General features: G+C 43.0%; 1 protein-coding gene across 5 annotated transcripts in view; it reads left to right on the top strand.

The window, feature by feature from the left end:
- Window positions 1-24,414, top strand: part of DPP6 (dipeptidyl peptidase like 6) — a 1,240,611-nt gene that overhangs the window by 739,570 nt on the left and 476,627 nt on the right. The window contains exon 1 of one of the 5 annotated variants that reach the window (XM_083189041.1): window positions 4,974-5,345. The exons of the other annotated variants lie outside the window; for them this stretch is intronic. Coding sequence (XP_083045167.1) covers window positions 5,289-5,345 — 57 coding nt within the window. The 5' untranslated portion in view covers window positions 4,974-5,288. Of the gene's footprint in view, window positions 1-4,973; window positions 5,346-24,414 lie in introns of those variants that run through there. 5 annotated transcript variants of the gene reach the window in all.

The raw sequence follows: 24,414 nt of genomic DNA, 5'->3' as shown, positions 1-24,414 counted from the left end.
CCTGGACAGGACACTACAAGCTCCAGAATGCTGAGTTTGATGTCCAGTCCAGCATTCCGGGGGCTTTTCCCGGTCATACTGCCATAACTGCCAATGCAGATGCGCACAACAACACACACTCAGCACAGTGAACGATGGCTTTTCTACTTCACATCTGATGTTGCTATGGGCAACCAATCAGAATCTACTTATTTATTTAGCAACCTTTAGAAGATAGTAGACAGGATCTGATTGGTTGCCCATAACACATGTAAAGTAGAAAACACATCTTAGTAAATTTCCCCAGTTGTTTATAGTGAAGAAAAAACAACTTTTCCTCCTCCCTTTTTTGTGTGGTAATTTCACGTACAATTGGTATATGTACAGAACTATTCAAATGACAGTATAACCCTTGGATTGCAAATACATTTATATAGATACATAAGAGCTACAAGTATCCTATTCAAAGCCTTTATTGAATGCATTGATTCAACAGACATATTTCTTCAAAGGCTGAGAAAAAGCTTACTGAAAACCAGCAGGAATTATAAAGTGTGACATTTATGCAACATTGCAATGCCAAGGGTATACATAGAGCATTTAGGGACACAGTTACCCTTTTAAAGCTGAGCACAGAAAGGCAGTGGCCATTTATATTTTTAAACACTTTTTTTATTTCTACTTTTCACAGTATTTTAATATTTCACTATTTTTTATCAATTAACAATCAATGTTATATTTTAATATCATATCATAGGACTTTCAGTGCACCTGTATTACTAATTACTTTATCTTGTGCCTTGCCTTATACATATACTGTACTTTAACTCTGTGAGTGCCTAGTGAATTTGTCAAAATAGGTGTGAATCTTGCCAAGCAAACCTTGTTTATTCATCATAATGAAATATAGGAAATAAAATCTTTTTTTTGCACATTTTTCATTTGAATTTATATAACAAATGTGAGCGACGCTGGCCTTTTTAGCGGATATCTTGAACATCTCTCACAGAGATGTTGGCACTCAAAGGGTTAAAAAACGATGTACGCAGTAGGACATGACCAGCATAGTAGTGGATCCTCACACTAACACCCTCTGTCCCCCAGATTACAGATAAAAAAGTTGTTTTTTTGTTTATTTGCAAGACATCTCTTCCTGTATATTACAAATGTATTGGCAATCAAAGCTGAGGGTTAAATATTAAGAAGTGTTGTTCCTTATGCTCAGACTATACCAGCGCCAATTTAACCGCAATGGCTCGGTAACTTTGAAAACTATTGATAATCTGCAGTCTCTGAGTAGTGTAGTTGTACAGTTCTGTCGATGAATGCAAATTACTGGCCATGCACAGTACAATGATTTTATTTGGCACAACCCATTGTTGGCTAAACAGTCATAAGTCAGTTAAACAATGCATGCCGATTGTTAAATGCATTGTGTTTATGGTACAGTACAGTATGTCTGTTGTTGTCCTGTATATGTATTTTGCTTTTCATAAATTACAGTATGATGGATATGGCATTATTTGTAACCATTGGTGGTGTAACTACTTGCCTTTTGGTGAAATACAACTTCTTTAGATTTATTCATATTGCAACTGAATAATAAGTTCTCAATATATCATACCACCCATCATTCTGCATGGCCAAATCTACACACGTGTTGGATTCCTGCTACCAAAAAGGGGTCGTTTTTCTACTAGGGCCACAACTTGCAGTATGAGGAATGCACTGGAGCTTCTGTACATGGACAGTGGCAGCAGCGCCTCCTACCAAGTCTGCTGTACTGTATGTGTGTATTTTAGGGGTATGGATCATTGGATAGACAACAACTAGGTCGACATGACTGAAAGTCGACATGGGGTAAGATCGACAGGGTCATTAGGTCGACACAATGCTCACTATACTCTCCATGCTACGCTTGGCACACTCATTTTTTTCTCAAACCGTGCCCTAGTGGATGGTAGGGCATGAAATACAGCCTGTCGGCATATGTTGGCTCCAAAAACTAAAAAAAAAAAAACAGCATGTCGACCTTTTAACTGTCGACCTATCCCCATGTAGACTTTCAGTCACAGCCATACCTTTATTTTTATTTCTTATATACTATCGTACTCTAGCATGATGGAAGCCAGAAGGACTGTTTTTTTTTTCCACTTGCAGTAATGATTCTGCTCCCAGCAAGGCGGATGAGCCGATGTTTCTTGTCAGTCATAAAACAGCAAATAAATAATGAATAACAAAGTCGTTTTTCAAATCATTGCTTTATTATTTCATTTCAGGTATGTCACATATGCGTGGAGTTATAAATAACAGTGTGACTCTGAATAAGCTATTTATAAATAGTCTATTGTGTACATGACACGGGACATATGCTGCTCATTAAAAATGTATGATTTCTTCTTTATATTTGTTATTCTTTGCCCATAAGGCCTACTCGGTTACACAACCAATTAACAACATGGGTACTCCCAGGCAAAACATTCCATTTCAACTTTTGACAGTGTTGCTGAAATAAATGTTAGCCATTGGTGACGTGATCATCTCAATTCAGTATGAACTCTTGGTAAAAACTTTTGGGGCATAAATGTCTATTATAATATAATATTATTATTATTATTATTAATAATATTTATGGGATTTCCACAAATATTAAGGACCCCCTAGCTGTACCATTGATGGATCGCAGATGATATCTCCGATTATATATTATATAGGCTGCCTTGTGGAAAATCCACCTCTGAGCACACACACATACTGTACACCCCCCCCCCCCCCCCCCACCACCACCACCCATCTGCGTTTGCTTCTGAACGTTATACAGTCACTTCCACTGTTCCCCTTACTCTCCCCATTAGAATTATTATTGTCCACACCTCTATTGCTTAACTTCACACCATTGCCCAAACTTGAAACAGCACCTGCATACAGCAGGGAAGTCCGAAAGACCCCAGAGCTGCTGCTGCTTCCTCCTCCACCTGACAGCTGGTTTTTGAAAGAGGCCCTTATTCAGATCTGATCCCAGTACAAATTTGTTCTCAAAATGGGCAAAACCATGTGCACTGCAGTTGGGGAAGATGTAACATGTTCAGAGACAGTTACATTTGGGTGCAGTGTTTTGAAACTGAAATCAAAATTGCAGTGTAAAAATAATGCACCCTGCACAGAAACAAAATAACTCACACAAATCTAACTCTCTCTATACATGTTACATCTGCCCCACCTGCAGTGCACATGGTTTTGTCCATTTTGAGAACAAATCTGTACTGCGATCAGATCTGAATAAGGGCCAGAGCTTTTTTAGCTCTGGTGCCATAAGAAATATATAAGATACTGATGTTTTCCTTTCTTGTTGCTAAACATGATGTAATTGGACATAATTAATGATGAAGATGCCCCTAGGATGGGGTGCGTCAAAAGTTTTATATAGTCAGTGAAAAGTGTAAGAGGAGAAAATATAGATAAAGATACTACGAAGTAAATATGTTGGCCTTGGTTCTTCCTGCTGAAATTGGACCTCAAAACGAGGCTTAATGGGGTTTATATACTAAGATGAGCTTTCTATTGAAGATGGGATGTTGCCCATAGCAACCAATCAGAATCTACTTAATTATTTAGCACCTTCTAGATAATAGAAATACTCTGAATGGTTGCCCATAGCAACATCCCATCTTCAATAAAACTCTCATCTTAAGGTGCCCATACACGGTACAATGGTGCTGCGCGTTGCTTTGCGCGCTCCTGCTCCTCCTCCTTTGCACAGTACACAAAGTATGTGCTGCACATACTTTTTTCTGCCCTCCGATCGCATCGCATGCAAATCGCATGCGATTTGATTGCGTGCGATGTGATTTAGTTCAAAACGCACGGGAAATATTGTATGTACTGTAGGTATATAAACTCCAATGTCATCTTTCTGAAAATCTTTTTTTGGAGAGCCTACATACATCAAAGTTGTCCCTGAAAGATGACGTTTAGCCTTATTTTCAGGCCCGGGGCCTGATTCTGATCTGCTTGGTCTTCGGCGTATTTGTACCTGGGACCGTTGTTTGCGTCCATATTTGCATCTGTAGGGCCGCTGTGCGGCGACCATCAAATTATTTTGCCCCCTACACGTGGGGGTGGGCATTCGCTTGCCCAGCAGGCGGGGTTACATGAAATATATATGTATGTTTATCACACACACACACACACACACACACACACACATATGTGAGAAATATTTAAGCTGTATATGTGTGTGTGAATTTCCACAAATACTACCTTTGAATGCTAGCTTGGCTTTGCCAGTTTATGAAACGACTATTTTGCACTGAATATGAAACAATGTTATTGAATAGATGGTGTGTCTGTGCTCAGAGCTGGGATGATGAGGACCAAGTCATTCTGCTGCGCGGTGAAACCCTTGCTCCTCTCTGTATGCACTACAGTGTCTTAGCTGAGCCTCAGGTTACAGGTATGTGACTGTCACACAGAACAGAGGTAGGTGCACCAGCAGATGTGTCACAAGACCATACAAGGTGCTGAAACCCTGGCACGCTGCAAATGCGTGTCTCCAGCTGACACTGTGTATCTGGCATCACAATTATATTTTGTAGAGGGAAAATAAAAAGCTGTACGGTCACATGGATTCCTGTCATTCTAATTTATTTCATGTCAGATTTTTTCTTCTCCGCCAGTCTCAGCCATAGCCTACAGTAGATCCCAGTTCAGTTTTGTGACATCCTATTGTAGCCACTCAGAGCTACGTTAAAGGCAGAGAAATCCTGAAGCACAGGGCACATGCTAGCCTTAAACTCTGTGTCCCTATTCCAGGACATCCAATGGTGCTCTGCCTTACATCTCCCCCCCTCTCTCTCTCTGGCAGGGAGACAGTTCTACATACAAGGGGGAGGCAGTGCTACCTTTCTGCTGGCAGGGCTGCGGGCTGGTGCATGCTCTGTGAGTCTGACTGGAGAAAGAGGAGGGGGGTGGAGTAGGGAAAGAGAAGCAGAAGGGGGGCTACATCGCTAGGTTGTCTCCAAGCTATGCTGCTGCTGCCAGTAGCAGGTTGCCAAGCAGTTATCATTGCTTGTGTGATGCAGAGGCTGTTGCTAATTGTACAGAGCCTTGCATCTCTTCATCTCCCTTGACTTTATTATTAACATTATTTTTGTGCATTTCTATTTCTTTTACAATGGATTTTTTTTTTTTTTTTTTTTAACATGCATTTGATGGAATAGTAACTCATAGCCGTTTGGCTTTTGGGGCATTTAACCAGACGGGTAGCATCACACAGACTTCTGCCGTGAGTACAAGTGTGGGGGGTGACCATGACCACAGCGAAGGAGCAGAATTCTACAGCGAAATCACCCCATCAGCAGGAGCAGGTAACCACCTCTGTGATCTCTCTTTTAATATCTGGGGATTGTTTGGAGATGGCATAGGCTGATGCCAATGTGCCACCTGAGTCACCAGGTCTCCTAAGCCATGCTCTGTAGCCTGCAGATCAGAGTTTGCTATTTTTAACAAATTGCATTTTTTTTTTTGCATTAATTATGTATAGCTACAGAATAGAAGCCAGGATAATTAAGCTGTCTTGTATTTCTTTCCCTTGTATTGTGGAAAGGGCTCCCCAGGAGTCACGGGTGGGCTTTTGTGGAACTTACTGAATGGTTGGTTGTCTAAAGTAGTTTCCACCGGGGAACATACATTTAATGCAAGGAAGAAATATTGTCTGAGAAGGCAGTGCAGCGCTACCTGCCATGCACGCCATGCACACAGCCTTGTCTTGCTGTACATGGATTAGTGATTCATTAGCGCCCTATTAGCCTCTCTGTAAAGTTTTGCAGCTGGAAATGTGATATCAGATGGTGCACACACACACACACAGATAGTCACTTGCATGCCCCCAAGCTGCAAGGACTGAGGACAGCCAACAGTCCAGGGAAGATCAGCAGTTTCCTCAGCACCTCTCCAGAGAGGGAACACAGTATTTCCCTAAAGGATGCTGATTCTCTCATTTCATTATAGCAAATAATTGGCTCTTTTAATCAATAATTAAAGGAACCTTAGAAGACAGTGAGGAAATATACTTTAGGTCATGGATTCATTCTCAGCCTAGTGTCTTAATATCAGATACTGTGTATTGATCACCAGTGAGATAAATGTAAAATGATGTTTGTATTGGAATACTTGCAGTACAGGACTCGATTGATGGTAAATGTATATATTTGCATAGAAGATGTATACAGTATATACTATATATACAGTACACTCTTCTACCTGCAAATGCTTGGTCATATTATATAAAGAGGTTACTATTGATGCTTTTAGATTGGCGTGAAAGTTAACCTGATCATTTAGGATCACACATTTTTCTATTCTTTAAATATAATTTTTATTCTAGTGGTTTATTACAATAAAGAATAAGACAGATACTGTGTTTATGTATTGCAACAAAGGATCTGTACTGAAAGTTGGCTTGTTCCGCAGGGTATTCCTGTGGCCATGTTGTACTTGTACTACAGTGTGTGAGTATATGAAATTTGCATTACAGTATGAATTAGTAAATCGTATGTGCCATTCTGCGAAGGGTAGAGAGCCGAGCTACATCAAAAAGCTTTTTCTCTTGCAACACTTGGGAGTCAGACTTAATGAATGTAATACAGTACTGAACAGGGTTTTGTTTGTTTTTTGTTTTTTCTTAAACACAATTTAAACATCCATATTCATTCTATTTTAGGAACACTTTCACTGTGCATAATACAGGGATTGTGCCAGAAAAATGTAGTGACTCAAAGTACCTGGAAAACATTTCCTTGTCATATAATAGAATCATTTCTCTTAAAGGAAAAATGAGTATGGAAATAAGGCTGACTTGTGTTCACATGAAAATTACCTTAATATGCTAGGAATCCAAAGCCTGCTTTCTACGCCACTGCTTATATGACATATTGTAAATATAATTGTAATGCCTTCTACCAGGGGAGTCATCAGTATGATTCGGTTACTGAAACCTTCCAAGTTTTATTGCTGTTGCACATGTGTCTGTTTTCTGTTTACAGGATCATAATAAATGAATATAGAACCAATAGGACCACATAAATAAACTACTAGGGTTCTGTATGAAGGCTGCATGGAATAAGTACAGTAGTTATATGATCTGTATTATAGGATGGAAATGCTGCCCTGTTTATTGTGGTATTAGCAAATCCTGATTTTGTTTTTGGAATCACTTGCATTCACAAATCAATGTGAGGCACAGATTTTTCAGTTTTTTTTAACCTTTATTATCCTTAAAAGTGATACGTTGCCATGGTTACAAGTAACATTGGGGCATGAGTGCACCTTGTATATGGTCCTTAGGCAGTGCAGTCTGATAACTAATTAGGCAGGTGCTACACAGCTCAGTTCTGCTGCATCCATCATATTTTGTTCCTACCATCAATGATGATGTTCATCTTGTACAGGGATGTACTGGTTTTTCAATGGATACACCGATACAATAAATATATTTCTATATGTTTCACCATTGGTAATAGATTGCAATCTTGTATCAGTTGAAATCACTGTGGCACCGTGAGTTTGTATGCACTGCATATAAATCATGAGCATTGCATGTAGTGTATGTATTCTGTAAGTAAGATTGTGTAGAAGAAGCAGACTTTTCCCAGTAACTGCTGCAATGTGGGTGAGCGTTCTTTACAGGAGAACATATACAGTATTACTATGAGAGACAGTTGTGTCATTAGATACTTTGCCATGATGGTATTGTTTAGCTGGAGCACATGAGATTCTTACATTCAAAAACTTTTTATGCTGTCCATCCTCAGTCACTGGTTATTTTTCAAAACTTCTATCTTGGTTTAAAGTGAGATGGATAAGTTCAAACTCATATACAACTCATTAATGGGGTGATTGGTCGGGAACAGACATCATGGGATCCAGAGGTGGAACTACCATTGGTGCTGCAGGTGTATTGCACCAGGGCCCCTGAGGACTAAGAGGCCCAATGCTGCCACCCCCTGCTGGGTGGCATATTGTGAACTTGGGTTAGAGTGGAGGAATGGGGCTTAAATTATGTGTTTTCACCCGGGCCAACCACTCGCAAGTTTCAGAGGGAATCCAGTAGAAATCCACCCAGTTTGGTTTAGTCGGCAGCGGGCATACTGATGTTCTACCCTATCCTGGATCGATACGGCTAAACAGCTAGAAACGGTAACTTGTGGGTGTACATCTTGGTATAATATTGCTATATACTGTATGGCTTCTTTTTACATACTGTACATTATTTTATTATTATTATTATTGGAGATTTCACACGCTCCTAACCAAAGAAGATATGAATAGTTTTGAGTAGGTGTAGCAGACATTGCAAGTGAAACATTTGGATCATACATAATTATAGCGTGCTAATCTACATCACTAGCAGTGGTCATAATTATAATAAACATAATGACAACTCTTGGTCATGGCGGCTAATGGTCCTATAGAAGGGATGACTACATGGGAGACTGTCGCTCAGAGTGTACCCCTTCCCCAGGCTATTGATAACCATTTGGTAATTGAGCAGGATTATCTTCTTCGGTACTCTACATAATATACAGTATCTCTCTCTATATTTGTGTCAGTGGGGCATATATATATATATATTTGTGTATTTGTGCCAATCGGCCTTAGCACCTCCCAAATAACGGGTCCCGCTTCTCCTGCATAACGAGGAGAAGCGGGCACCCATTAGGGGGAGATGTATTAACCCCCCCCCCAGCTGATAAGGGGAGCCATTATGTTCATCATTTATGGCTCTCCTTATCGGGTCCCCCGGCGCACCGCGCATGCGTACTCTCCCTCTCTCTCCCCGGCTGGCTCTAATGGGTATGCGCGAGATCTTGCTAAAACCGCGAGATCTCCAGCGCAGCCCAAGCCAGAAACAGGGCTAGCATTATCCCCACAGTGGGGATAGGACAACGCTAGCCCTGAGCTGGCGAAGCGGCCGGGCGAATTAACGCTTGGGCGGCTGTTAATGCATCGCCCCAGCCGCTAAACACTGGGGGGGGATTGCAGGGGACAGCACCGCCGAGCGTAACTGGGCGGGCTGTCACTAGCGCACGTTAGGTGCGCTAGTAATACATTGGGGAAAAATGTAATCCCCCCAGTTAACCAGCGTTAAGTGCATTTCTGCATTTAACGCTGGTTCATACATCTGCCCCACTAGGAGAAAAATGTAAGTCTTATGGTGTGTACACACGGTCAGCTGTGCCTTCAGATACTATCCACGATCCGATCAGATCGGATCGTGGATAGTATCTTAAGGCACATCCGATTTGCATACAAGTCTGACTATATAGTGCAGATCTGCACTATATAGACAAGGCAGACAAGACTTTCTGCCTTGCGATACGTGAACGCGCATTGGAATCAGATCGGGATCTGAAGGGTTAAAACCCTTGCGATCGGCATCCGATTCTGATCCGATGTTGACTATATCGTCAACATATGAAGGCAAAAAGTACCGTGTGTACACACCATAACAGTATCTGTTCATTTTAGCTATACTGTATGTCAAAATGTCATTCGCTTAAATGGTCATTAGCGAAAGTGCAAGTATTTAGCGCTATTGCTGTGTTGTGATATCACATCCTTAATTTTGCAGAAAGCTATCAGTGTTTAAAGATAGAAACATAGAATTTGACGGCAGATAAGAACCACTTGGCCCATCTAGTCTGCCCCTTTTTTAAACATGTTACCTCAAACCATATTTGATCCTTTTTTTTTGTAAGGATATTAATATGCCTATCCCAAGCATGTTTAAATTGTACTACTGTATTTGCCTCTACCACCTCTGATGGTAGGCTATTCCACTTATCTACTACTCTTTCTGTGAAGTCATTCTTCCCTCTAGTTTCAGTGCATGTCCTCTGTTGCTCCTCTTCCTGTGAAGAATGTCTCCCACCTGCACCTTGTTAAAGCCCTTGATATATTTGAACGTTTTGTTTAAAGGGAGTGTATGGATTTTTTATAAATAAATAAATAAAATAAATGTCAAGATGGTTGCATTTGCAGAGATGTATAAGGGTATACATCAGTGACAGGTGCAGAGCTGACTACCTAGTGCTTGGGGGGTGCCACTAAGCGCTTAGGGTAAGATGTATTAAGTCCTTGAAAAGTGATAAAATGGAGAGTGAATATACAGCCAATCAGATCCTACCTGTCATTTTCTAAACACAACCTGTGACATGGCAGTTACGAGCTGATTGGCTGTCTGTTTATCACTCTTCATTTTATCACATGTTAAGCTTCGTACATCTGGCCCTTATAAACATGCATGTGTAGAGGTATGTAATATACAGTATGTGCTGGCAGTGTATGCGTATTGGCAGGTGCGCTGCGTACATTACTGTGTAGAACCCAGGACTCAGTATTACAATTCACTATATTGAGCACGCCCATCATTGGCCGTTTTCATAGAAGTCTGGGGATGGGCTTAAGAGAGCGATGCAAATGTGATTCCTAGGTTCACCACAGAAGCTATTGTACATAGCACCCATCGCAACCAATCAGCCTCTTCTTATCATTTACCTAACAGAATCAGATTTGCTGCTATGGGCAACACCTACTGTGTAGTAGTCCTATATATGGAAGGTTCGATCACTTTTAAGCTGGCCATACATCTACAGATCGATTGTCAGATCTGGCTGGTTGGAACAAAATACTGGTAATATCTGAATGACAAGTTTTTGGCAGTTTCCCAGCATTTCAAAGCAAATGGTCAACTGTCATTTACTCTCATCCATTACCAGGATTTTGTTCCAACCAGACAGATCTGCAATAAATCTGTAGATGTATGGCCAGCTTTACTTTTAGAGGTAGATTTATCAAAGTTTTGAGAGATAAAGTAGAGAGCCATAAACTACTAATCAGCACCAAGTGCTAGCTGTCATTTTTGAAACACAAATTGAGAGCATTGCTGGAGACAAAATAGAATATGCGGTTGATTAGGTAAGCTCTACACACTTACCAACCGACCATTTGATATACAGTATTGTATACCGGGCCAGATGTCAGAATTAGGCAGGCATTCAACTGTGCTGTAATGTCAGTGCTGGCAGAACCTGCATCCGGTGTCTGGGTGGTGATACACATATATGCAGATACACTGATTTATCTTCCAGATTGAGTATATCGGCATCGCTGTGCTGCCCACATACAACAACGCGTCAATAACTGAATCAGGATCACATACAATAAATCTACTATTAGTATGTAACTTAGGTACTTGTTTCCTAGCACAGCGCCCAGATTTGCTACGTACGCAAATGTAGTCAAATCACATCGCATAACGCATAGTACTAGCATGCGATGCGATGCGATTTTCACCAATGAATGTTCTTAAATTATTTATGCTACATTAATCAAATTTGTTAAGTAAATTAGTTATTAGTTAACACATGTCGTCATTACTGTGTCAGCTGTATGAATGTGCAGGTGTGAATGTGTTCCTAAAACACCAGCACTATCCACGCCACCCCGAAGCGTGGCGAGCGGCGGCGGAACGCGTCCTCCGACCTTTTCATACCCCCACTATCCACGTCGGTGTGGAGTTGATTTTATATAGTGTGACGAGAGCAGCGAGCCACCGAGCCCGAATCATGGCGAGCGGACGAGGATTACATGTATTCCGCGTCCGCTCGCCATGCTTCGGGCTCGCCACACTATATAAAGTCAACTCCACGCCGACGTGGATAGTGCGGGTATGAAAAGGTCGGAGGACGTGTTCCGCCGCCGCTCGCCACGCTTCGGGGTGGATACAGGGGGTGACGCAAAACAATTCTAGAGGTGCTTACAATTGTAATTATATATATATATATATATATATATTAGCATGCTTTTCATGTGATTATTTACTTTCATAGGCAGTCTTGGTAAATTAGGTATTTCTAGAAATGAGTTCTCGGCATGCTATACGGATGTAGAATTCCATGACGTTCCCATTATTAATGTCACAGCAGGAAACAATTTAGAAACCGGACTTGCGAGGTAGCACTAAAGTATGTATATGGTATATTTACATGTGCTGCAGGAGTCAGCAGTCGCTTTTATAACTTCCTGGGATGTGTAAAGGGACTGTATAAATGTAGCTGTCTTATTGTATATACTGTAAACGAAAGCAAAGGAATGTTGTTTTATTTAACTCCTGCGGCATCATGGGAACTTGGGAACTTGGGCAGTGCTAAGTTACTCCATTAAGGGGGTATTTATCAAACTATGGAAAGAGATAGAGATAAAACAGTAGCCTACTGTATAAGGGTTCTCATTTTACAGACTGTTGGCCAGATGTATTACTTCATAAAGAGAGTGATAAACAACCAACCAATCAGCTCCTACCTGTCATTTTTCAAACCCAGCCTGTGGCATGGCAGTTAGAAGCTGTGTAGGTTGGTGACCCATGGCTATCCCTCTGGCTGCCCACTGATGTGCCTGTTCCTGGGAGTGCCTCAGACCAGCATCTTGTACAGCTCCCTTCTAATCTACCTGTTCCCTGTTTACCTCAGTTGTAACCTACACAGCTGCACATGCACATGTAATGTACAGTAAATAGGAAATACGATGCCCATCTTGAGAGTATGCCAGGGGCCTAGCTCCAAGAATCAAATTATGCCACTGCCTAGTTGTAATTGATGCAAACACCAAGGGGTCGACTGATTGGAGAGCAAAGGAAAAAAGTAACTTTGCAAACCCAAGCAGTGAACGGCTTTGGTGACTTACACACTCGTCGGGGCGTTTGCTGCGGGGAGGGAGCACCAGGAGCCTGCAGGAGGGTGGTGCAGTGTTTTATGGGCGCCCCCATAAAGGCTTGGCATTCCACTGTAGAAGCAGGCGTGGTGATGCCTGCTTGGGATGGGTGGCTTACATCGTATGACGTCAGCGCCCGCCCTGCGAACAGCGACGGTAATAAGTCAGTATAGACGGAGAGAAATCATACGATGGTTGCTGACCATCAAATGATTTTTCTTCTCGCCTTCGGCCGCGTGCGAGGGGATGTGTTCACCTACATCCCCTCACATGGTACTAAGGAAATTCGGCAGGTCGGTTAGACAGTGGGCAGCGTTAACCCGCTCGCTAAGCAGCGAACGACCGCTGCTTAGCGAGTGAACTTGAATCAGGCCCAAAGTAAGGGATCTCTGTGCTTACCGCTTTTGCCGGAGACAGGAATATATTGATGGGCTGACGTGCATTAATAATTCACATATTAAACAGAAAGGGACCTCTCGCCTCTCCTATAATAACACTGTGTAGCACGTATGCTAATGTCAGTTATTTAATATACTGCAAATTATTTTCATTATTTTTTAAGTCAAATTTCTGCATAGTTCACTTCTTTCTAAATGAGCCCTATGGATATTAATGGCCTTTGATTCTTCATATATGTATTATTATGCTGTTATATAATGTGTAATAACACAAAGGGTGAAATGTAATAGGATGAGAGATCCAGAAAGTGAGAGATTTGGTAAGAAATCTCCAGTTTTTTAAAGCGGCAATCATTAATCAGTACATGATTGCCGCTTTAAAAAAACAGGAGATTTCTTACCAAATCTCTCACTTCCTGGATCTCTCATCCTATTAAATTTCCACAAAAATCTCATACTGCATAGGTCTGAACAAGGATAAAGTAGCAAAGTGGAATTTATAGGAAGAAAAATGAACAATACATAATACTGAAGCTGATTTATACCTGAATTATAAAATTATTAACTAAATATTATCGAATAAGTATGTGTTCATTGTTTGAGCTCAGCGAGAGCAGACAGTTATGAATAGGCAATCATCCGCACAAGCCTTTATACAGGTCTTACAAAACCCTGCTTTCTATTTTAAACTTACTTAGCAAATCGTGTGATCCCTCAACTCATTATCTTCTTGGACGCCAGTCTTCTGCTTGTGGCAGATAAGTCCAAACTATTGACAGTTCGTAATGGCTGAGTGTACTGTTACTAACGATTAATGTATTGTATTATATATGTACAACACTTAATGGGGTGTTGTATTAGCCCCATTGTTGATCGGGCTATCCAATTACTCGTTTTACGTTTTTCTCAGGTGAAAAGGGTCCCGTTTCCTTGTGATAACACATTGGTCCGGGATAAGCTCCCAGACTTATGTCTTATCGTGGATCCATGGGCCACGTAAATGCCAACATCTGGGGAACAGGACACTGACATTGGGTCTAATTCAGTGGCGTAACTACTGTTAGGCAACCCCAGCTGTCGCTTGGGGGAGCAAGCAGCAGCGAAGTCTGTGTGGGCGCCGGCACCCGCTTGACGCAATGGCATGCTGCTGCCATCCGCTGCCCACTGGCTGAGCACCGGAGGCGAGTCGACTGAAGTGCTGGTGCGGCCATGGCAGAGACGACAAATCCCCCTACTGATTCAATTGACTGTACACAGAGGCTACTGTGTACAGGATGGGCGGGCGGATGAGCGTGCTAGGGTGGCCTGGGATGTGTCGGAGCCAAGGGAAGCAGCAGTGTCTTGCTTCAGCTTCTCTGTTCACATGCTGGGGCGCCACAAACTTTTTGGCAGGGAAGAGCAAAATTCATAGTTACGCCACTAGTCTAATTGGATGCGCCCCTCAGTATTCAAATTATATTGGACCCATACCTGTCACACATATACTTTATGCATACCTCCTATCGTTTAAAATAAGACAGTGGGGATTCCCAAAAAGAGGCCATGGTAATAGGAGACGTGGCTTCCTGGATATTGGCCCTGATTCAGGTAAACACGCAAAGCAGCAGTATTTTGCTTCTTTGCGAGCCAACTGATGCTGTCCGCCGGGTGGCAAATGCCCGCTCCTCGCTGGCCACCGAAAGTCCCCGCAGTCCTACGAATGGATGTTTTGCATGAACATCCATTTGCAGGCTTGCGTGGGTGGCCGAAAACATTCGACGGTTGCTGACCAGCTAATGATTTCTGAGGTCACTCTCTGGTGACCAAGATTAGCAACGCCCTGCTCTAAGAACATGATGGGCAGCTGACATCCAGTGACGTCAGCTGCCCACCTACGGAAGGCAGGAAGCCACCCCTGTTTGCATGGGATGCCCAGTGTTTTTCTTTGTGCACCCAGTGTTTTTGTGTGTATGTCGAGGAAACACTGGGCGTTCAGATGCAGTCACCGGCGGAACTACAGTGGGTGCAGCAGGTGCATTGCACCGGGGCCCCTGAGGACTTAGGGGCCCACTACTGCCACCAATGCTGAGTGGCATATTGTGAACTTGGATTGGAATGAAGGAGGAGGGCCCAAATAATATTTTTGCACCTGGGCCAACCACTCACAGGTTCCGCCACTGAGTGTTTACATGTAAACCACAAATGCTGGACACTTTGGGGTAAACTTACTAAAATGGGAGTTCTGTTGCTGATGGGATGTTGCTAAATAAATAAGAAGTAGAGTCTAATTGGTTGCTATGGGCAACATCCCATCTTCAATACAACTCCCATCCTAGTAAATGTACTCCTCTTTTAACACTGCAATTTAGCTAGGACGCACCCCTGCAATTTTTTTAATCTTTCTGTACATGTTATTTCTGTCCCACCTGTTGCATAATATTTTTTGCTTTGCGGCCAACTCTGAATTTGCACCTTTTTGTTGTTGTTTTTTTTATCAGAACTTTTAGTACATGAATTGAGCTGGAATTATGACTGTCAATCAGGGCCGGTGCAAGGCACCGGAGCGCCCCAGGCGAGTCGGGGTGGGGGCGCCCTGGTGCCGGGCGGGGGCGGGGGCGGGGGGGGGGGGGGGGGTCTTGGTTGGTACCTGCGTAAAAAAAACTTCTGTCCCCGGCGTCCCTGCTGAGTGCTGGTGTAGGGGTGTCCGTGCCGCCGGGGGAGCCTGCGGCGCTGTTATCGTGTATACGCTTGTCGCGCCCGGCGGGGTCCCTACAGTGCATAGAAAATAACTAGCGCTATGCGCGCGGCGTTATTTTCTATGCTCTGTAGGGACCCCGCCGGGCGCGACAAGCGTATACACGATAACAGCGCCGCAGGCTCCCCCGGCGGCACGGACACCCCTACACCAGCACTCAGCAGGGACGCCGGGGACAGAAGTTTTTTTTACGCAGGTACCACAGTGCAGGGGGTGAGGGGCGAACTGCCGCCCTCCAGGTGCCGGCGCCCTAGGCAAATGCCTAGAGCTGCCTAGTGGTGGCGCCGGCCCTGCTGTCAATTCATTCTGAGTGGTTGGGTAGTGCTGGGAACACCAAAGGCAAAATGACACCTGTGAAAACTGCGAATGTTTAGCAGAACAGTTTTGAAAAGTTCTCTTGTGCTTTTTGACTTGTCAGTGTATGACAATCTGACAATCATTTGTGCATGTCAATGACTCATACTGGAACACTGAAAGTGTAAACAGCAAATCAGAGAACACTGTATACATTGTATTTGCTTAAAGAAAATCAAATTCTATTATTATTATTATTATTATTATTATTATTATTATTATTATTATAATTATTATTTAATTGTGCCAGCAAGTGTCTGTAGCTGTGTACAGGATAAATGACAGTGCGACGTGAGCAATTCAGTATTAAAAGGTATGGACAGTGTCATTATTACAGATATATACTGTACATTCACTGTGTAGACCAGGCATGTCCAAACTATGGCCCTCCAACTGTTGTGAAACTACACATCCCAGCATGCCTTGTCGCAGTTTTAGCATTCCCTAATAACAAAACTGTGGCAAGACGGAACTTGTAGTTTTACAACAGCTGGAGGGCCATAGTGTAAACCTGGGGTAGCCAACCCTAGTCCTCGAGAGCTACCAACAGTGCATGTTTTGCAGGTCTCCTCACAGAAGCCCTTATTCTGGTCGGTGCGGATATATCCGCGTGCGTTCGGCCCGCCGATGTTTTGTGTCTGCGCATGTGCAGAGGCGTCTCTGCGCATGTGCGAGCGGGGCGCACGGCCAAATCCCGCATGATATGTGAACACTCCGAACAGGGGGTGGAGAGGGGCGTGAAGGGCTATTTGGGCTCATTACCATATGCATACGCCCCGCGTTTCATGGGCGTTCCCATGCAAACACTGGGCGTACGTATGGTAATGCGGCCGTGACGCACGTGTAGGGGGCGGACATATGACATCGCCGGATGTCAGCTGCCCGCCCAGATCCCTGCTTTTGCACGGAAAAATGTCCGTGTGGTCTGAGGTTGCGGGAGCTGGTGGAGCACTCGGTCCTGCATTCAATGGTCTGCGACCATCGAATGATGGGGGAGGTTCCCTTAGATGGAGGAGGCGTATTCCGTAAAAAATACACGTGCGGTCCGTTCGGCCAGCTTCTTACCACGTACGGACGGAGTTGGCGATCCGTATGGAAGGCGGGGTTTCGCACGCACGGTCCTGGCCGCATTATCGGATCCGGCCGCACCGATCAGAATAAGGGCCAGAATCACAAGTGAGCTAATTAGCTCCATCTGTGTATCTTTTAAAATGTGTCAGTGATTAATGAGTGCAGCTGTGCAGCAGCTAGGTTGTCTGGAAAATGTGCACTGTTGGTAGCTCTCGAGGGCTAGCGTTGGCTACCACTGGTGTAGACCAAGTAAACTTACCACAAAACAACAGTTTAAAAAAAAAAAAATAATGGAAGAGTTCTTATAATGCACATAGGGCTTTATTTACTAAGATGGCAGTTCTATTTCAGATGGGATGTTGCTATGGGCAACCAATCAGAATATACTTCTTATTTATTTAGCACCTTCTAGAACAGTGGTTCTTAACCTCGGTCCTCAGGACCCCCTAACAGTGCATGTTTTTCAGGTCACCTGACAGGAGCACAGGTGCCCTCGTTATTCACTGACACATTTTAAAAGATAACAGGTGGAGGTAATTATTTCACCTGTGATTCTGTGTGGAGACCTGGAAACCATGCACTGTTGGGGGTTCTTAAGACCGAGGTTGAGAACCACTGTTCTAGAAGATGATAGAATCTGATTGGTTACCATAGCAACAACCCATCTGAACTCCCATCTTAGTAAATAACCTCCATAGATACTATTCATTGCTATTTGGTATCAGCTGCATTACTAGAGGTAGTTTTGCGAGTTTCTGCTAAATGACGTACTGCAGCTACTGTATGAATAGGGTCACTGATTTGGTCTGTGAGTTCCATCAGAAGAAGGACAAGTAATCCAAAATGTTGTGCAAATTCTTTGGCTTTCTTTATTTGTTGTCTTCTGTTTGTGCTGGTATGTAGCTAGCAGGCAGGTGTGTTTCCTGCTAATGTCATTATTGTGCTAGATTAATTCTTTGCTGCTCCTATGTGTGGGTCCGTCCAGACTCCAGCAATGGTATTAAGCCTGAGATAATAAGATTTCCCATTTTAGTGATGACATTGATCCTGATATCCAGCGCACTGAAATGGACACAGTCCCTGAAGTATTACATACTAGATGGTAATTGTTAGAGAAGATACAAAGAACAGTGTTTCTTTGTTTTTCGCTGGAAAGACGGACATCTTGAAATAATCGCTAATAAGCTACGAATAATGTATGATACTGATATAAATCAGCAAGGGAATGGTTTCCTAGAGTTGCTCACAAGCAATACGCATCCATCACCAGGCAGGATATGACGTGACATGCCCTAAGATTCACACATCCCCCGGTTTGCTATATATAGAAATCATTTGTAAAATAATACAAGATGTGGTGTTATTCTACATGATAATCAGAAGGAGAGGCCTCGGGATCTCTGGCAATACAAGATTCTATACTGAATTATGCTGCATGATGAGTAATGTGGCATAGAAGATTTGGTTATAATTATATGTGCTATCATCCCAAGACACAGTTCTTATAGAAAGGGAGATACATTTGAGCATACCTCCCAACATGACCCATTCCAGGAGGGACAAAATGTTCTGTTTTGGGACTTCCCCCTTAATGTATGATTGCCATCACCTGTGCCAAACAGGGGAATTGATAAGAAAGGTGTTTTTCAACACAGGTGATGGCAATCATTTATTCAGAGGGAAGTCCAGAAACAGAGCATTGTGTCCCTCCTGGAGAGGGCCATGTTGGGAGGTATGCATTTGGGTGATGCAAACATAGTATTCCAATCATATAAGGCCTTTTTGGACATCACTTTTTAAAATTAACATTTTGAGCGGCTTCAGAGGTGGGCAACCTCATTACTAAAGGGCATGGAAGGCGTACAGTATAAAGAAAGAAAATTAGGTTTGTTTCTTTGGAAATAAAAATGACTTAGAGGTGACCTAATTAATATGCATAAATATATTCAAGATCAAAACACAGATTTGTCGGACAAAGTTTTCCTACCAAGAGCTGTACAGGGATCATCAGTCCTGAGGAATGTTTGACAACCAGCACTGGAGTTCCTTTCTGGTTTATTTAAATACAGTATGTTGTGCATACAATGTTTAACATCTGTAAATGCTAGCAGCATAGTCAGGTCTAATACTAGATGCTAGAACCACATATGACAAGCTGTAAGATCTCTTCTAGGGCCAAATGTGTCAAGCTTCAAAAAGTGACAAAACAGAGAGTGATAAACAACTGGCCAATGACAGATAGCAGCTGATTGGCTGGTTGTTTATCTCTCTCGCCGTTTTATCACTTTTAAAGCTTGATACATTTTGTCCCTAGTGTTCTAGCCATTGGTGTACTTCAGCTCCCAATCAGTGCTTTCTGGCGCTTGGTGCAGACTTCCTTGTTGCACCTGAAGCATTTCTCAAGGGCTGTTCCAAAATGACCATAATCCTCTTTGGTGCTTGCTTAGAAATAAGAGAGCACTAAGCCTGCATCTAGGTTTGGCTAAGTGGCCTAATGGTGCACTGTTACACCTTTTAAAATACTCCAAGTGACACTTTATTACGTGGAGTGTTTCCCTTCACTGTACACATGCCACACGTATTGCACTGTTTATTAAAGTTGATTTTTTTTCTGATATCATTGCTGCTTTTTTCTTTATTTTGTGTGCACTAATTTTTAGGGACTTTACAATGTCTTTATGAATAGCCAGAAGGGACTGAATCTCTGATATATCGGGTAATAGTGTGGCCACATCTACATTTACCACTGGCAGTATCAGGATGGTGATAATCAGCATTCTGGCTGGTCCACTTCTTCCCTTCTCATGGCCCTTCACCACCTGCTTCCAAAACCCTACTCCCTCCTGCACCCAATCCCTAGAGTTTGTGGTTAGTTACTGTGGGCTGGCCCCAATCTGAGACCATCCTGTGCCCTTCTCACCTCTCACTGCATATGTTCATCACTTCTTCCCCCTAAGCTCACTTTTGTCCTCCCACACCCCTTGTAGCACCCCACTAAACTCTCCCCATTTTCAACCGGGTTTAACTGAATATGTACCCTGAAGTCTCATTACCTTCCATGCACAGCCTCAGCCAGGGTGTGAACTATGAGCGGATCCTGTCTTCTACATACAGTCACTCACATGTTAGTGCTATGTTTTTGTAGCATATTTATTATAAGCATTTTGTGCATAATAAAAAAATTCACCAACCCAAACAATCACCCCCCAAAAAAATCGTGTTTGTACCATATGTATGGATAGATAAACAGATAGACCTTCCAAGTATCCCATAGTTGTCAGAGTCAGGATTTTGAAGCTAGGAATGGGGGTACCTGGGGGACACTTGCAGGGGTGCCCTGGGTTGGTGGTCCAGAACCAATTCAAATTATTTATGGTTAATTATTTATGGGCAAAACTATTTCTATTGGCTGCCAATAATAAGATGTGTACAAACAGAAGCAAATCCTGCCCTTTACCACATAACTGACCCTAGGAATTGCAATCAAATGATTTCTTTTTTGGCCTAGGGGTGCGTGAAAATGTTTTGATCCTCTAGGGTGCCGTGATTCAAAAAAGATTGGGAACCACTGGCCTAGTACTTTAGAAGCACTGGGATGTCCATGGGCAATGTGACACAACCAGACCCCAGTATGTCTTGACCATTCCCATATTTTGGGGTTCTCTGTTTGATAGTTATGATTACATTTACATGTTTTAATCTGATTTGTGCTTGATGGCATCAATGGAAATAGACCGATATGACAGACATGACAGATATGATAGTAGTATGTGTTTATCCGTGTTTGAATACAGTTGTATATTTTTGTCTGGTTTGTATTTTTACTGAATTGCAAATGTGAGTTTATATAACTGGTTTTGGCGCATTCAGGATATTACAGGACTGTAAAAAGCTCATTAATGAGTACAATAACTGCTTACAGTCTTAACGCTGCAATTTCAGTGAGGTTTATTGCCTTGTAAGACATGGTTATAAACATGTAAAGGCACTGCTCACCCTAATTCACTTATTATCAGCGCTGTATACTGTGTTTCAATGTTCCAATGGAATGGAAAATATAAAAAAAAAACATATTTATAAAATAAAATCCCCTATTTCGATAAAGTAAAATCCCCAAATGATACTTTTTTCTAGGTATCAACAAAAACTTTCTGGAAAGTATTAAATGAGGTTAATGTAATTAAATGGAAATTTGCATGTGGCCGGCCTATTTTATTGTGCACATTGTTAGGGACTGAAGTTCTGATTCCTGCTGACCTTATAATTATAACTTAGTACTCCAACCCTAGGTGCTGCTCTATATTGCACTCCTGCTGCTACAGCAATGCAGCCAGTTACTAATTCTCTAATAGTAAATAAACTGCACCAGTTGCTTGGCCTTTACCACTTTGGCTTTCCTTAAAATGAACATCAAATAAATGTTGGACTTGTGCTATCTTGTTGTTGGTGTTCTGATGTTGCTGTCCTACAGTATTCCTGCTATCCTGAGTATCTGGTACAGTACCTTACTATAGGTGTAGTCTTCTGTTTCCTGCATAGTGTTACCAGTGTGCAGTACCTATTGCACTGCACTGCTACCATTGTGCTATTCTGAGTTCCCGAAATCCTACTGATGGGGTTCAGGCTCCTCATCAGTCTGAACAACTACCTTCGATCATCAGTCAGAGTATTTACTGCAATCAGCCGGCTGGAGACCAGAAATGAAGAGACACCACGTTGGAAATGGTCAACTCAACAGAAGATTCTGATCTGAAGAGCGGTGTTGATCCGCCTTTATTTATACCCAAAAAGCAGACTATAAAAATATATGATTGATTACAGACAGAAATAAAAGGACAATGATCATGATAGTCCATTCATATAGGACCTCAAGTCCGTTATTTCCCTAAATAAAATAGAATATTCTTATTGTATTCATTATCAAAGGACAGTCTTTAAGACAAGGCCAACATTGGCTGGTCAAGAGGTCTAGTCTGGTTCCTTCTCTCCTTTAGGTGAAACAGAGTGTTCTGCCAAATAATGCCCGTTTCTTGGTGTTCTGCCGAGGAATGTCTAAATCTTGGTGTTCCGCTGTGAAATGTTAAGGATGACTTCCTGTTGTCTGTGTCCTTGTCTTCAGACTCTCTGAATATGCTTCTTGTATTAAAAACTGTATTTTAGATTATAACCATTTTTAAGGATACAGTAACATTTAATATATGGGTTAAAAGTTAGAATTAATATACAATTCCTACCTATACTCTATCACTACTATCAGTGCGCAGTTGTGAGTTCCTAGCACCTGCTACCTGACTGCAATCCTAGTATCCTTATACTCTGCTATCCATCTGCAATCCTTAATTTACAACTTGATATTCTGCTACATGTATGCTATCCCGAGTTTCTGGCACCTGCTCTATAACCAGTGTACAATCCAGGCACTCTGGCATCCATGGGTTCCTGACACTCTGCTTTTCAAGGGCAATTTGAAGTACCTGACATTCTGCGGCCCATGTAGTAGTAGTAGTAGTACGTTTATTTATAAGGCGCCTCAAAGTGTCCGCAGCACCGTACATAGCAAACAAAAAACAAATGACAAGGTAACGTACAGGGTGTGTTGAAAAATACAGTATAAATAGGGGTATAGCTGGTAGAAATAAAATCAGCATCAGTTCAGAAGTAGGTGTCAAAATTGCAGAGGAGACTGAAGATGAAGTAGAGGAAGGGAAGGACAGGACAGGAGGACAGGTGTGGTAAAGAGGTAGGGTGAGTACGTGAGGCAGGAGGACCCTACTCATAAGAGTTAACATACTAAAAATAGGTGGGTGGACGAACGAAAAACAACAGGATAAGTAGGAACGAAGGGGAACGGAGGCAGGATAGGAGGATCAAAAGAGGTTAGGAGGAGGGATAGGCTAGTCGAAAAAAGTGGGTTTTGAGGGAGCGCTTGAAGGAGGTAAGGGAATCAGAAAGCCTGATGGGTGTCGGGAGGTTGTTCCAGTGCAGGGGGCAGCGCGAGAGAAGTCTTGGACACGGGAGTGGGAGGAGGTGATTAGGTGAGAGGTCAGTCGGCGGTCAGCGATGGAGCGAAGAGGACGGGAGGGAGTGTGGATAGAGATCAGTGAAGAGAGGTAAGGAGCGGTGGAGGAGGAGAGAGCCTTGTAGGTGGTGGTGAGGAGTTTAAAGAGAACTCGGAAAGGAATGGGGAGCCAGTGAAGAGATAGACAGAGGGAGGAGGCGGAGGTAGAGCGGCGGGAGAGGAAGATGAGCCTATCAGCAGCATTAAGAATGGTTTGGAGAGGTGCGAGGCCGTGAGAGGTAGCCCAGAGAGAAGGATGTTGCAGTAGTCAAGGCGGGAGATGACAAGAGAGTGAATGAGAATTTTGGTCGCGTCAGTGGAGAGGAATGGTCTGATGCGTGAGATGTTGCGTAGGTGAAAGCGGCAAGACTGTGAAAGAGCACGAATGTGGGGGGTGAAAGAGAGGGAGGAGTCAATGATGACACCGAGGCAGCGCGTTTGGTCGGTGGAGGTGATCTCGGTTTCACCAATGCTGATGGAAATAGTGGGAGAAGAGGGGATGTTCGGGGGATGGAAGATTAGAAGTTCAGTTTTAGCCATGTTTAGTTTCAGGAAGCGTTGGGTCATTCAGGCTGAGATGGCCGTGAGGCATTCGGAGACCTTGGACAGGAGTGATGGGGATAGGTCGGGGGAGGAGAGATAGATTAGGGTATCATCAGCATAAAGGTGGTAATGAAAACCATAGGAGCTGATGAGGGTGCCCAGAGAGGTGGTGTAGAGGGAGAAGAGGAGAGGGCCAAGGACTGACCCTTGGGGAACAACGACTGGCTGTGGGGTAGTAGGAGAAGAGGAGCTCGGAGTGGAGACGGAGAAGGAGCGATCGAAGAGGTATGAGGTGAACCAGGAGAAGACCGTGCCAGTGATGCCAAAGGAGCGGAGGGTGTTGAGCAGGAGAGGGTGGTCAACAGTGTCAAAGGCAGCCGACAGATCAAGCTGGATGAGGATAGAGAAGAGGCCCATGTGTTATTCTGAAGGCAATTTTGAGTTCCTGTCACAAATGTATATTAATGAGCTGCTGGCACCCTGCTACCCAAGCACAAGCCTTAGCT

This window comes from Crinia signifera, chromosome 5 (genome assembly GCF_055691185.1).
Source record: "Crinia signifera chromosome 5, ASM5569118v1, whole genome shotgun sequence".
Taxonomy (NCBI): Eukaryota; Metazoa; Chordata; class Amphibia; order Anura; family Myobatrachidae; genus Crinia; species Crinia signifera.
Note: the sequence above shows the minus strand (reverse complement) of the source record. Positions and strands in the feature narration are given on the sequence as shown.